At 53.2% G+C, this 14,238-nt stretch overlaps 1 protein-coding gene across 1 annotated transcript; it reads left to right on the top strand.

Annotated features, from left to right (window-relative positions):
* Positions 1–9,673: 9,673 nt before the first annotated feature.
* CAMK2N2 (calcium/calmodulin dependent protein kinase II inhibitor 2) lies at positions 9,674–12,928 on the top strand. Its single transcript, XM_073359202.2, has 2 exons — positions 9,674–10,041; positions 10,591–12,928. Exons 1-2 carry the CDS (start codon positions 9,873–9,875, stop codon positions 10,659–10,661), a joined length of 240 nt encoding a protein of 79 aa, XP_073215303.1. The 5' UTR covers positions 9,674–9,872; the 3' UTR covers positions 10,662–12,928.
* The last annotated feature ends 1,310 nt before the right edge of the window (positions 12,929–14,238 follow it).

Genomic DNA, 14,238 nt, shown 5'->3' with positions numbered 1-14,238 from the left:
TCCCTAATAACACCTGAATCCCAACTGCATTATCCAGAGCGATACTGTTTATACCAGCCGCAGGGCCTATAATCCGGGTTTAATGATCACAAGACACTCCCTAAAGGGTTAAGCTCAGTCTACTACAAGTTCAGTCCTAAGCAGCATACAAATTCTTTCCAAGGCTTTCGGATTTTCTGTGGGCAACGATCCCTTTTCAGGGCGCTGGGCTCATGCACAACAGTTCTTCTTTGCAAACGGGCGCTGTACTTTGCAAGCGTGGGCTGCAGCGTTCGGCCGAGAGGAACAAACAAACAGCCAGCGCTCCACACAGGCCCGCTTCGTCACTTGCCTCTGACTGATGCATCAGCTAACACACCACAATAGATCAGCGCCACAATGAGACAGTAACAGCAAAACACTATTGTACTGGCATATCCGCAGCAGCGCAGTGTGTCAGAGACTCCAAGCACTTCCTGATCTCCAGAGCTGGGCTGACCTTGGCCCCAAGGCCCAGATTTAAAGAGACAGGTGTAGCAGTACCAAGCGCTGCCCTTTTACCCAGCTTTGGGTTGGACAAACACTTTAACAAGTTGGCTGTGTTTATAGAGGAAGACTATTATGGGGCACGACATCACAATTGGAGTGACACATGCTGGGTCACACGGGGAGGAAGGCAGGAGAGTCAGCTACCTCTCCTGGCAAAGTGCCAACTTCCTTCTCCCCTCCCCACCCCCCACCGACTGCAGTTTCTCTGAATCTCCAGGAGCTCAAGTCAGCTGTAGTGGAAGCTTTTGCACCAGAACCAGCATGGTCAACCCCAAGCATTTGAAAATCAGGATTCAGGGCCCCAGCGTCATGCGATTGGCTTATAAATCATGAGATTTAAAAGTAATAATGAATGTGTGGTCTTTACATTTCCTAGCCAGTTGAGCCTTTCAGGATCATGTCTTCCAGCTTTTCTCTGCAACCAGAAGGATTAGAGACATACACATTTTTGTAACAAAAGCTGAGGTTCCCATGACTCCTGGATCTGGGGCTTTCAGACAATGCAAAATTCACAACAAAATCATGGGAGTTGGTGACACTCTAAAGCTCATGTTGTAACAAAGACTGCAGCACAATGAAGGAATGTAGCCTCACAGCCCTCTCTGGGTTACAGCTCTCCTGCTTCTTGGACCTCCATGTGAACTCTCCTCCATGCCCTCCAAGCTCCATATTTAAGTGGAGCTGTAAAACCATTGGGGCAAATACCTGACTTCGTTTCTGCTGCTGTTCCACAGGCCAGATTTTCAGAGGGCTCAGCAAGTTGGGTGCCGAGCTCTTTGGAGACTCCAGCCATCGGTGGTGCAATGGCAGGTGCTGAGCCCTTGAGGTGCTGTTCCTAAGTGTCTGCATTCTCACAGTCAACAGAGCTCAGCATCCCCTGCCACGAGCCTGGCCTGCACCCTGCATCTGCCACTTGCTTCAGGGAATGCACTTTGCCTGCCAATGCCGCATGGAAAGTCAACTTGACAGCACAGGAAATCCCATTTCCTTTCCCTCGCTGTCTGTTCACTGCTCTGAGACCAACCACTTCCTTACTGTCCTCTGGGTAATCCATGGTCTACAGATCCATCGTCTTTAGCCCAAAAGTACCAGATATTTCCATATTTCCCTCCCTCACCTCTCTCTCTCTCTCTTCCTCACACATATACTGTTCAGCTGATAACTTGCAGCCCCCTGTCTGAGTCTTCTCACCAGCCCCCTTTGATAGCTGATCACTGTTTTTGACAAAGAAGATTTTTATTCCCAGAATTCCATCCAGCTTTCAGTCTGTTCACAGAGCACATTTCTGGGTGGGGGCAGCCAATCCACCAGCTGTAATAAAGAATCCCCGAGACCTCAGGAGCTGGCGATGGTTTCTGCAGCTTTTGGTTCTTGGATTGACCCAGACTGGATTTTGTCTTGATGAACGTGTTTGTCACAGGGAAATACCCCATTGTAGATGGCTTGTGGACCCAGCATGGTAGGGAGAGGATCTTCCATAGCAAGTACTAGGTAGCACCTAAAGGTCAGAGCCAGGTTGGGCCTTATTGTTCTTGGGGCTGTACAAACGCTGTACGTTAATTATATTTATTGTTATTATTATTTGTATGATTGTGACACCTAGGAGCCCCTGTCACAGACTAGGACCCTGTTGTGCTAGGTGCTGTATAAACAGAACATAAGGCCGGTCTCTTCCCCAGAGAGCTTACGATCTAAGAAAAGACACGTTGTGCCAGATGAATAAGACCCAAATGCCAGCTGAGTTAGAAGGAAGACAGGTAACAGCTCTAGGAAGCTGTGCACAATCCCTAGACTCAGATTATAAAACCATTAGGGACCACTGTGATCATCTAGTCTGACTTCCTGTGTAACACAGCCCATAGGCCCTCAATAGTCCACGCCAATCAGTAGCGGTGATCACCTGGATCAGTTCAGAATTGGAATAGAGTGGAAAATGTTGCCAGGTTTTTGACTTGTAAAACATTGGTATGTATCAGAAGTAATGTACTTTGGTGAAAGAAGGTGTTGTGAAAGTGACGTGTCTGGCTGAGTCTGTATCTACACTGATACACGCATCTGCACGCACACGCACACAGATTCATACTGAGCTCAGAGCTGCCCTATAAGGCTCCACACCTGGCAGGTTCTGATGTCATGATAACCATGGAAGCTGAATTCAAGAGTTTTCTTGACATCATCAGAAAGCCCCCGCCCGATGCGTGCTGCCTCATTCACTGGTTTGCAGCAATTGAGGTTCCAGCAGTTGACATAGCACAAAAGATTTCCCAAAGACAACCTGTTATTATCCATTTATGAGAAAAAAAACAGCCCTTGTCCCAAGTCTTTCTGCTGTTCATTTTATTCCCAGGAAGCCATCTCACAAAGCAGGGCCCAGATGCAACTGCAAAAAAGCTTTTAAAGCATCGGTTTTAATTATTTAAATTATGAATAAAATGGGAGAGGGGAATGAAGATGTGGGAGAAAACATGGTAGAAATTCCCCACCCACAGGTGTCTTCCTATAAAGAGAGGAGACCCCAGATAACAGAGTCTGACCTTTTAATAGCCTCAGGGGCAGTCAGAAAAAGCAAGCACAGTGCTAGGGTGCATAGGGGATGGGATAGCAAGTAGTATGGAAAATATTCTGGTCCTATTGTCATCCTCCTCTGAATTACTGTTCTGGTCATACAGATGGGGTCCAGAGACAGGAAACGGGAATGATCAGAGGCCTGGAAAAACTTCCATAAGAGGAGAGATTGAAAAAATTGGAATTGTTTCATTTTGAGAGGGGATGGATAAGAGAGGATGTGACAGAGAGACGGGAGAGGGAAGGTAAGTCAAGCACTCCTGCTCACCTCATCTGCTAATGTAAGGGCAAGAGGATGGTCAGTGAAGCTGAAAGGTAACCAGCTGAAAGCTGACTAAAGGAAATATTTCATTACACATTAACCTGTGGAACGCACTGCCACTGGATATCATTGAAGCCAAGAGCTTAGTAGAAGTTGTTGTCAGACGTCACCGGTGTGGTGCTCTGCTCTGTCCAATGTTGATAACAGTCGGCTGCGTGCGTATGCTCCCTCTGTGTGCGGCCCCGGCTCTGCGCAGATCGCTGACACAGCAGACCCCGAGAGAACCCCCAATGACCACAGACTCTGATAAGGTACGAAGGCACCCGGCCAGGTTTATTGTCGAACGAAGCACAGGAATAGTTTCCTCTAGACTCTACCGGGCATACGACGAATATATGCCCCCTGGCAATGGACACAGCTCAGTCAGGGGCGGGACACTCCACTGCCCCCTAGGCTGGACAGAGACACTGCCCCAGGGATGCATTCTTATACACAGGTACGAACAAGTTACACATCACTCCTGACGTATTGAGGTGCAACCCCTCTACGTAGCAAGGTGCCACCTCTCCCCTTGTACATGTTGGTTTTAACAAAACAACTCTATCCATCATACTGCCCCTTTGCCCCTGTCTTTAGGATGGGTCCGCCTGTTCCTTGTTATCGGTGGGGAATGTGCAAGTATTGGAGTGTTCTGGTACCATCCTAGCATATGTTTATCCTATTAGTACTTGATCCCCTTTAGAGATGTGTATACATCCAATTAGCAGCCTTCTGCTTGCCAACTTTTGTGAGCAGGGCCTGCCTCTGGCTCCCAGCTTAACTTTGCTTTAGGCCTTAGGCCTCGTACCAGGCCTCTGATATAAGGGTTTGTGTTTCAGGGCCTCATCTTACCACAGAAGTCAAAAATGGATCAGACTTTTTTATCGATAATGAGAACATTGATAGGATATTCTTAAAGAAGGGATATCAACCCTCCTGCGTGGGGACATAAACCAACCACTAAGTGATGGGGGATAGGAAGAAACTTCCCCTGTGAGCAGGCTAGAGCATAACTGATCTCTAGGAGTTTCTCAGACCTTCCTCTGAAGCATCTGGGGTTGGGCACTGTCAGCGACCAGATATTGAACTAGATGAACCATTGGTCTGATCTAGTCTCTTTCTATACGGATGGGATTCCTCATTAGCCAACCGGACGGCCCTTAGTTCTATAACTTTCCCTCTCTCCCCCCAGCCCTCTCCCCTCATCCCCACAAACTATCCCCACTCCCGTCCACCGCTCCCGCCCCACACTCCTCCCCACTTGTGTGTATGAATGAGTGTGCCTACGGGGATGTGTGTGTGCCCATGCCGGTGTCTGCAGGGGGCTGCATGTGCCGCCATGTCCCTGCACGTGCGTACGTTCGCTACTGCATTAGCCCTTGTGGGCTTGGAAAGCAGGACACATCTCAGCATGGGCCATGGGCTGCTGCCTACTTTTTCAGGTGCTCCTGCAGCATTATAAATGCTCACATGAGGTTGGATCAGCCAGTTCAGAGCAGCTGTAACAATAATCTGGGCCCACAGGATCTTATCACTGGTGCCCTTGGCCTCCCTCCCGTTGTTTGTCACATTTACTTGATGTGACTGATCCTCCATTTGATTGTTAATTCTTTCTGGCAGGGACATATCTTCCCCTGGGTTTGTGCCACACCCAATAGGGCCCCAATCCTGACCGCAGTCTCTGGGGACAACTGTAATATAAAGGTTTCAGAAAGAAAAGGAGTACTTGTGGCACCTTAGAGACTAACCAATTTATTTGAGCATGAGCTTTCGTGAGCTACAGCTCACACAGACAAACGAAATCATGATTACCAGTACAATGATAATTCACAACGATCCCTTCTGCTAAAGCACTTATCACCCAAAGATCCCAAAGCACTTTCCAAAGGTTGGCGCCGTAGATACCAACCCTGCACATGCAAAACCAGACACACACACAGCATCACACACACAAGCTGTCGCACTTTCACAGCACTTTGACTCTGAAAAGCCGTAATAGAAGCGTCGTGCCAATAGTGACTGGCTTAGACACCTGTGTGGGGGTGAAAAGAGGCCCGAAGAGTGCTCTGGACTGGTAAAGGACACGCCTCTTGCTTATGCCATCCTCTTGACACCTTTCTTTATCAGTGGAGGCATCGTTTTGCCTCCGAGTCAGCATGCTGGCATCACATCTGACAGGCCCGTACTGTTTGTTTAGCTGGGCCTTTGGGAAGCTATGGAAAGAAACTGGAAAACCTTCCAATCAGCATAGTACCTAGAGCCAGTGATGGGAGACCAAGATGTGTGAAGCGCTCTGGAGCAACAGCCAACCCCCTTGAGGCCATTTTAACCTTGTATTCCATGCCCCCTCACCAGTTGGTCTGACTATATATGTTGGCCTGCCCTATATGCATTTTCCCTGCTATACAAAGGTGGATGAAATAAACTTAGGTCTCAGTTCTACCCTCAGATCCAGAAGCGTAACTCTCATTAAATCATGCCTTTAGGGCGAAGGCACGGTCCTGTACACTCAGTTCACATGGTCCTAAGTATCTCAGAGGCCCTTGTGCAGGGTTCCTGAATGCAGATCAGCTTCACCCTTGGTTTTCTATAGTTCTGCTGCTTTACCTCTAAACTGTCTGCAGTTATGCTGCGTGGACAGGCCCTATTGCCTTTTGCATGGCAAAGAAGAATTGTGAGCCCCTGGGAAAGAGAAAGCTCTGTGTATGCTCCACAGTCCAGGAGAAAGCCCAGCACGGACATATGGACAAAGGACCGTCTTGCATGTGAAACCCACAGTTAATGCCAAAGGCAGGAGGAGTTTGCAGAGACAAGGGCCTGCCTTGATGCTGACCTGTGGCAGATGGGCTGTGTGCTATGGTGAGAGGTGCCCTAGAAATAGAAAGATTTGGGGCGAATCCTGCCAGTAGTGGTTCTTCCCTTGGAATCAAACATTAGATGCCCATGGCACACACAGTTTACTCTTCTGCAGGCAGTAACACTTTGGTCTAATTCTGATTGCTCGGCTGGGTGTAGGGGTGCCTGTGGTCTCGTGGCCTGTGGTCATACTTGATGCTCTGGTGGCCTCCTTCTGCCCTTAAACTCTATGTGACTCTCTTCGCACAGGAAACACTTCTGCCTCCACTGTGAAATCTCTTTGATTCCCTTTCTCCTGCTTACGACAGTTTCATCCATCCAGACAGGAAGCAGAAACACCATGGATGTGAGGCTTTCCGATCACACAGCCCAAGTGATCGATTCTGGATCGGTGAATTATTTGCTGCTCTCTTCCCTTCTCTTGTCTGATACCCCATTCCTAGCGTTCTCCCATACCCCCACCCTCCTGCCTGCAGCCCCCTCCCCCAGCTCTGACCTGCCTGTATCAGAGTTCCCGAAGGGTGAAATTCAACCTTAGGCCAGGGCCTTAGAAGCCACTTAAACCTCATGTTAAAGGTTTACACAGGGACATAACTGATGCACCGACCCTTGGCATTCTGCCGGGGGGGTGCGTTTCACCTTGGAGGAAAGCTCTCCCGTGATGGACTCCATCCCATATTTTATAGCTCAATCATCTCAATAGCCTAGGCTCGCTCTGTACTCCCAGAACTACAAATGTGTACGTATCTCAGCCTGGTTTTCCATGCTCTTATACATAGGGTTTTGTAACCCATGCCTGTAGGGTCTGGATGACCCTCATTTCATCACTGTAAAGGTCCAGCCCACCCGGGACGTGGTTCTCTCCTCACTTGCATTGGTTTTGTACTGGGGTTCAAGGGAGCGACTCCTGACTGCTATTGGTGTAACCGAGAGCCCCTGGCTTCTGCCGCAGATAGATTCCCTTCTCTTGAAGGCATGCCATCTTTCCCTCAGTGCCCCTGTAAGCGGCACGTTCAACAGGCTAGTTGTCTTGTCCTCAGAACAGACACGTTTCTGAGCAGCTATTTCTTGTTGCACTAGCCTACAGTTGGTTTCTCAAAGAGTAGGGGAGAGGGGGTGTATCTCCCCCTCCCCTGGCCTGCCCACTCCTTCCCATAATCTAGTGGTTCCCAAACGGTCACAACCCCAAGTGGGCTCACTCCATCAGCAGGTGGGGTTGTGGAGGAGGCCATTTTACAAAATGGCCTCCTCCACACAGTGTGACCTCACATCCCCCACCCCATTTGTGTGAGGTCATGCCAGATGGAGAGTGGTATTTTGCTCAACAAAATGGTGCCCTCCGTGCAGCGTGACCTCATACTCACTGTATGCGTGTGACGTCACACTGTGAGGAGAAGGAGGAGGCCATTTTCTAAAGCAAAATGGCCTCCTCCGTGCAACATGACCTTGCACGTACAGTGCGTGTGAGGTCACGCTGCAGGGAGGCTGCCATTTTTAAGTGGCATCCTCCATGCCATCTGGGGGCATGGGAAGCCATACAGGTGAGAAAAATGGGGTCATGCCAAGAACATGTCTGGGGACTGCTTCCCTAGCCCATCCAATCTCTATCCCACCTCCCCAGTATTGACCCTAGGAGATGGAGAAGGGAGATAGTATTACAGAGAACTAGCCCTTTCTCTCTCTGCATGGTACCTAGTGCAGAGGGTCCTTTCTGTGCATGGCTCTTCGGGAGGCGACTCACACTCACAGGATAAGCTGCACCAGTCCATGCTCCATACTCCACTGGTACAGTACAATCTACACCAGAACCAATAGCCCCAGTATAGGCAAGGCCTTAGCCTTCAGGGCTTGAAGCTCTGAGGAGCTGCAAAACAACTGTAGACACAGCATGCCACTTCCATGAGCTGGAAGCATGCGTGCGTTAAAGAGCAGCATGTGGGCCTTTGCATCACTGCCACAATTGGTTAATCACCATTCACATCCTTGGCACTAGCTAAACTGATGCTAATGCTGTCTGGGTGAAGCAGTCACCACCGATATTAACACAGAGAGAGAGGGAGACACACACACACAACCTCACCTTGCAGCAGAGACCAGGCAGGGAGACTTTCAGGCCAGAAGCAGGTGTTTCACCCCACCCCTCAATCTGAGAGCAGGGGTTGTTAGGGAAGCTAATTTGCAACTTTAAGCAGCACCAGGAGCCACTTAGGAGGATGGGTGGGGGTTGCTTTTGAAGATGTTACTAACAGGCTCCTGGGGAAGGTGAAGGCTGGTGGAGGACCTGTGCCTAGGACATGGGGGTGGGGGCTGGGGCCGGGAAGTTGGTATGGAAAAGGAATAAGAGGGGGCATTTTTTAAAAATACAGGCTTTGTTGTCAGGAGAGAAAGATCGACAATGGGGGAGGGGGAAGAGAGAGACAAAACCTGGGGCAGGGCCGGGGGGAGACACACAAAGAGGGGAGGAAAGGGCCGGGGGAGACAAGAGGGAGTGGGGGAGACACAGAGGGGCAGGGAACTGCTGGGGGAGGCACAGAGGGGGGAGGAAAGGGCCGAGGGGAGGCATGTGGGGTTGGGGAGACACAGAGGGGGCAGGAAAGGGCAGGGGGAGGCACGGGGGGAGATCCAGAGGGGGGAGGAAAGGGCCAGGGGAGGCAAGGGGGGTGGGGGAGACACAGAGGGGGCAGGAAAGAGCCAGGGGAGGCACGCGGGGGGGAACACAGAGAGGGAAGGAAAGCGCCGGGGGAGGCAGGGAAGATACAGAGAGGGAAGAAAGAGCCGAGGGGAGACACTGGGGGGGGGGGACCACAGAGGGGGAGGAACGGGGTGGGATACAGGGGGAGGACGGGCAGGGAAAGACACAGAGGGGCAGAAAAGGGCCAACAGAGGCACGGGGTGGAGGGAAGACACAGGGGGGAGGAACAGGGGGGTTACGGGGGGGGAAGGGAAGGGAAAGACACAGAGGGGCAGGAAAGGGCCAACGGAGGCACGGGGTGGGGGGAAGACACAGGGGGGAGGAACAGGGGGGTTACGGGGGGGAAGGGCAGGGAAAGACACAGAGGGGGAGGAACGGGCCGGGAGAGGCACGGGGGGGGGGAAGATACAGAGGGGGGACAGGCAGGGAGCCCTCAGGTGTCTGGCTGAAGCAGCCTCCCCCACCCCGGCCCTGGGGAGTGTGTGTAGCTGCCCGGGGGGGGGGGCACAGAGAGACCAGCCCCGGGAGCGCCGGGCGTGGGGGAGAGGCAGGGACCCCGGATGCCTCCCCTCCGCTTTTGCTGCAATCTCATTGTCATTCCGCTCTTGCCTCTTGATGTCACCCTCCTCCCTTCCCCCCGCGCAGCCGGGGGCGGGGGGGGGGAGGGCTGGGACGGGGGGGGAGCTGGGGGAGGGCCGGGGGGGGCCAGGGGGAGGACCTTCCAGAGCAGGGGCCTCAGCGCACCAGCCCCGGATGCATGACTTCATTCTTCCGCCTGGGTTTCCTTTATGATGTAGGGCTGCCCCAGCCCCAGCGCACAGACACCTCGGCAGGCTGCAGCGCTCCGCACTCCCTCGCCAGCCCGCCCGCCCGGCTCCGCTGCCGGATCGCGCTCTCCGGCCGCCCCGCAGGACCCCGGCCGCCGCCAGCATGTCTGAGATCCTCCCCTACAGCGAGGAGAAGGTGGCCCGCTTCGGCACCGACTCCGAAGTCAGCGAGATCTCCTTCAGCTGCCGGCTCCAGGACACCAACTCCTTCTTCGGGGGCAACCAGGCCAAGCGGCCCCCCAAGCTGGGGCAGATCGGCAGGGCCAAGAGAGGTAAGCGCCCCCTGCCTTCCCCCGTGGCAGGAGTGGCTCTGGACCCCCCCCCCCGCCCCTCCATCCGGATCCGCAGTGGGGAAGGGTCTCCCCAGGCTCGGGGAAAGGGAACGGAGAACCCCACCACCACCACCCGCGTTCCCCTGGAGGGATCGGGCCGGGCTCTGTCATCGCACATGCCAGAGAGCGGCTCCTGCCAAAGCCCAGGGCTCTCCATTGTCCGCGCCACCCTCCCAGTGTCCCTGCTGGGGCGTCCCCCACCCCCACCCCGCTCCCCCAGCCGCACTCTGTGCCCGCTCCTGCCGGCACCACCTTAGCTCGCCCTGCGCCCCCGCAGCAAGCCGGACAGGCAAGGGGCTCGCTCCGGGAGCCATTTTCCTGGGGCAGATTTCTCCAGCCGATGTTGGCTTGGGGGGGGGGGGAGGTGTATAGGGAGAGGCAAATACTGCGAGCCTAAGCCCCACAAGAGACCATCTCCGCCAGCCCAGCCCAGCCTTGCTTAGGGGCTCCTGCTCCTGGATCCTGACTGTCTGCTTGTCCCCCCTGCAGTGGTGATCGAAGATGATAGAATAGACGAGGTGCTGAAGGGGATGACAGACAAGTCGCCTTCTGGGGTATAAGCCGGCAGAGGAGGCGCCTGCACTGAGCTGCAGACTCTGTTCACTGATTTTAAGCACTTTTGGCCGTGCATGTTTGTTGGACTGTGGTCAACGAGGAAAGCAAAGGAAGGAGATGAGGCTGCTGGCGACACCTTCCACCCCCAACCCAGACCCCAGCCCGAGGCGGTAACGGATGGGGCCATCTCACCCTCCTCAGCATCCAGCCGAGAGCGATGGGACAAAGGGAGCTGGCCGTCCATCCCCGTCCAGATTTTCAGGGCGCCGTGCCCACCCCGGAGATGCCATCTTTTTCAGCACCACGTCCTGCCCTCGCAACCCCCCTCCCTGCAGAATGGAGGAGCCGGCTACTGAGGCGCTATCCAGGGCCAGCGCCACTTCCAGCGCCCTCCCGGGGAGCTGTCCATTCCAGCGCCACTTCCAGCGCCCTCCCGGGGAGCTGTCCATTCCAGCGCCACTTCCAGCGCCCTCCCGGGGAGCTGTCAATTCCAGCGCCACTTCCAGCGCCCTCCCCGGGGAGCTGTCAATTCCAGCGCCACTTCCAGCGCCCTCCCCGCGGAGCTGTCCATTCCAGCGCCCTCCCCGCGGAGCTGTCCATTCCAGCGCCCTCCCCGCGGAGCTGTCCATTCCAGCGCCCTCCCCGCGGAGCTGTCCATTCCAGCGCCCTCCCCGGGGAGCTGTCCATTCCAGCGCCACTTCCAGCGCCCTCCCGGGGAGCTGTCAATTCCAGCGCCACTTCCAGCGCCCTCCCCGGGGAGCTGTCCATTCCAGCGCCACTTCCAGCGTCCTCCCGGGGAGCTGTCAATTCCAGCGCCACTTCCAGCGCCCTCCCCGGGGAGCTGTCAATTCCAGCGCCACTTCCAGCGCCCTCCCCGGGGAGCTGTCCATTCCAGCGCCCTCCCCGCGGAGCTGTCCATTCCAGCGCCCTCCCCGGGGAGCTGTCCATTCCAGCGCCCTCCCCGCGGAGCTGTCCATTCCAGCGCCCTCCCCGCGGAGCTGTCCATTCCAGCGCCCTCCCCGCGGAGCTGTCCATTCCAGCACCCTCCTGAGGAGCTGTCCATTCCAGCGGCACTTCCAGGGAGCTGTCCATTCCAGCCCCCACTCCTCTCCCATGCCCTTCTTCCCAGCCCCACTAAGCCCCCCCCCACACTTTCCCCATGCCACGATGCCGAGGTGCTGTTCCCCTGAGAGCGCGGAGCCCTTGGGATCGCCCAGCGGTCTCATCTCGAAGAGGGCTCCTGTAGCCATGCTCTTTACACCTTTCTCTGTCTCTCTCCGAGTGGCTGTGTATCTCGCCCCTGCACAGACACACACCTCTCTAGCTGTAGCAGGCTCATTGTGCGTGCAGTCACCCCCCTGCTGTATTTCAGACCCACACCCATTCTCTAACTCATCCATCCAGCCCCACACCTCATCCCTGTCCAGTTTGCAAAATACCAGCAGATCGGTCGCAAATCCAAAGCCAGCAGTGCTGAATGGAAGGCAGAGGTTCCGACCCGGATGGACTATAATATAAAAGACAGTGATCGTTTTGCTGTCGAGAGACATTTTTGCTCCATCTTTTTTGCATGAGCTTCCTGGTCCTGGTGCCACATCTTGGTGCCACTGGTCATCCCACTCTGGCACGCTTCTTTTTAACAGAACTCCTCATATTTGTATTTTTATATCCGAATCTTTGTTAAAAATGATCTGCTAGTGTCTAAGGTTGAAATACTGCATCAAAGATTGTTCATATTTTTCCCATAGGAAAGGAAAATAAGTGTAAAGAATGGAATTTAAATGGTTGGTTCTCGTAATTCTATATATCAGTATTGGACAGGACTTCTGGGCTGTGGTTAGGGTTTTGCACACCTCAAAACACCCGTAAACAAATGTATCTAAGAATCTTATACTGTGATTAATGGCTTTATTGACGGACCATGCAGAAACATAATGACTTTAGAAGATCTGATTGCACTGGCTACGAATGTGCTTGGATAACTCGCTGGTTATTTGACTCCTCTTTCATGGGGGATGTTCCGAGTGGGTGTTTTTAATTTTGTACTTTAATTTGATTTAATTTTTTAAAAAGCTTATTCTGGTCTGATGTGCATGAGAAACGATCATCTTTTCAATAATATACTGTGTCATTTTATGAGGACAACAAAGCAAAAAAAGAAAAAAAAAGAAAAGGTCATGCCATTCTAAGAATGACCCATTGTACATTTTAATGCCATTTTTCACTGTATTGGTGAACAAAACTCAATGAATAAATACATACCTGTACCAAATGAAGGCAGCCAGCCCTGCGTGTCTTCCCTAGCAAGATCTTTGTCACTGGGCTTGAGCCAAACCTCAGGGAAGCGAATGGAAAACCTCCCAGTGCAGTCAATGGGCTTTGGATCTGGACTGTTGAGGGAATAGTTGAGAGATTATTCAAGGACTTCTACCATGTTCTCCAGGCAATCACAACCCCCGGAGAACTGCACTGGGTCACAGGTATTTTTGCTGCAGTTGCCACCTCTCTCTGTGGGTTGGCTCTCTGAATTGCTTGGGGTTCAGGAGATAGGGTGAGAACCCCTAGCTCAGGCCTGGTGCTGCATCCCGGAGGGTCACATTCCAAGTCCCTGCAGGTTCGCTGGGAGGGAGGGAGGGCAGCAGGTGACCTAGTTTTTGCTTAAGACAGAAATAGAAACCAGGCTGCTGAGCGGCTTGTGGCTGTTAAATATTTTACTGGGGCCTCTCAGAGGAGCTGCCCTCATCCTGCGGCGGCTGGGTGGAAGGAACTCTGCAGCAGGGAGCTGGAGGAGGAGGCTGGTCCCAGAGGCACCCGGACCAAAGTGGAGCCAGCGTTGCTTTCCATCTCAATTCAACAGTCAGGCAGGCACATCACAAGGGCCAACACAAGGGTTCATTGGCCGTAGAATCCCGTGGAGCTGAGGAGGAAGGGATGCCCCAGGGCAGCAAGGGGGTCAATGGCCAGGCCATCAGGTGCTCTCTCTGTTGCTGCCTTAGGCACAGGCTGATAAGAAGCCCCAGATAGGCTCACAGACTTTAAGGCCAGAAGGGCTCATCATGATCATCTAGTCTGACCTTCCGCACACTGCAGCCCACAGAACCCCGTCCACCAAGCCTGGAATAGCCCCATAACCTCTGACTCAGTTACTGACACCCACAAATCTTGATTGAAATATGTCAAGTTACAGAGAATCCACCACTGACTCTAGTTCAAACCTGCAAGTGACCCATGCCCCACACTGCAGCAGAAGGCGACAGCCCCCCAGGGTGTCTACCAATCTGACCTGGGAAATACAGAAGGGGCAAAGCTCTCCACCCTTTCCTGAGCCCTACAGACCATCAAAAGCCCCTGGAGAGGAGAGGCTGGAGCCTCCCACAGGCCTTGGGAATTTACTTTAAACCACTGGGAAATGCACTTGGCAATTCAAGGGCTATTTTGGAGGAGGAAGGGGTGCTTATTTACCTTTCTGGGCCACTCTAACACACATACACATTGGGGCCAATCCTTCCTTCTCTGTTCTTTTACATTTATTAAACTAGCTTTTGCATTGGTTGAAACCTTGCTTTTTCTGAGTAAGGGAAG

Source organism: Lepidochelys kempii, chromosome 9, assembly GCF_965140285.1.
Source record: "Lepidochelys kempii isolate rLepKem1 chromosome 9, rLepKem1.hap1, whole genome shotgun sequence".
Lineage (NCBI taxonomy): Eukaryota > Metazoa > Chordata > Testudines > Cheloniidae > Lepidochelys > Lepidochelys kempii.
Note: the sequence above shows the minus strand (reverse complement) of the source record. Positions and strands in the feature narration are given on the sequence as shown.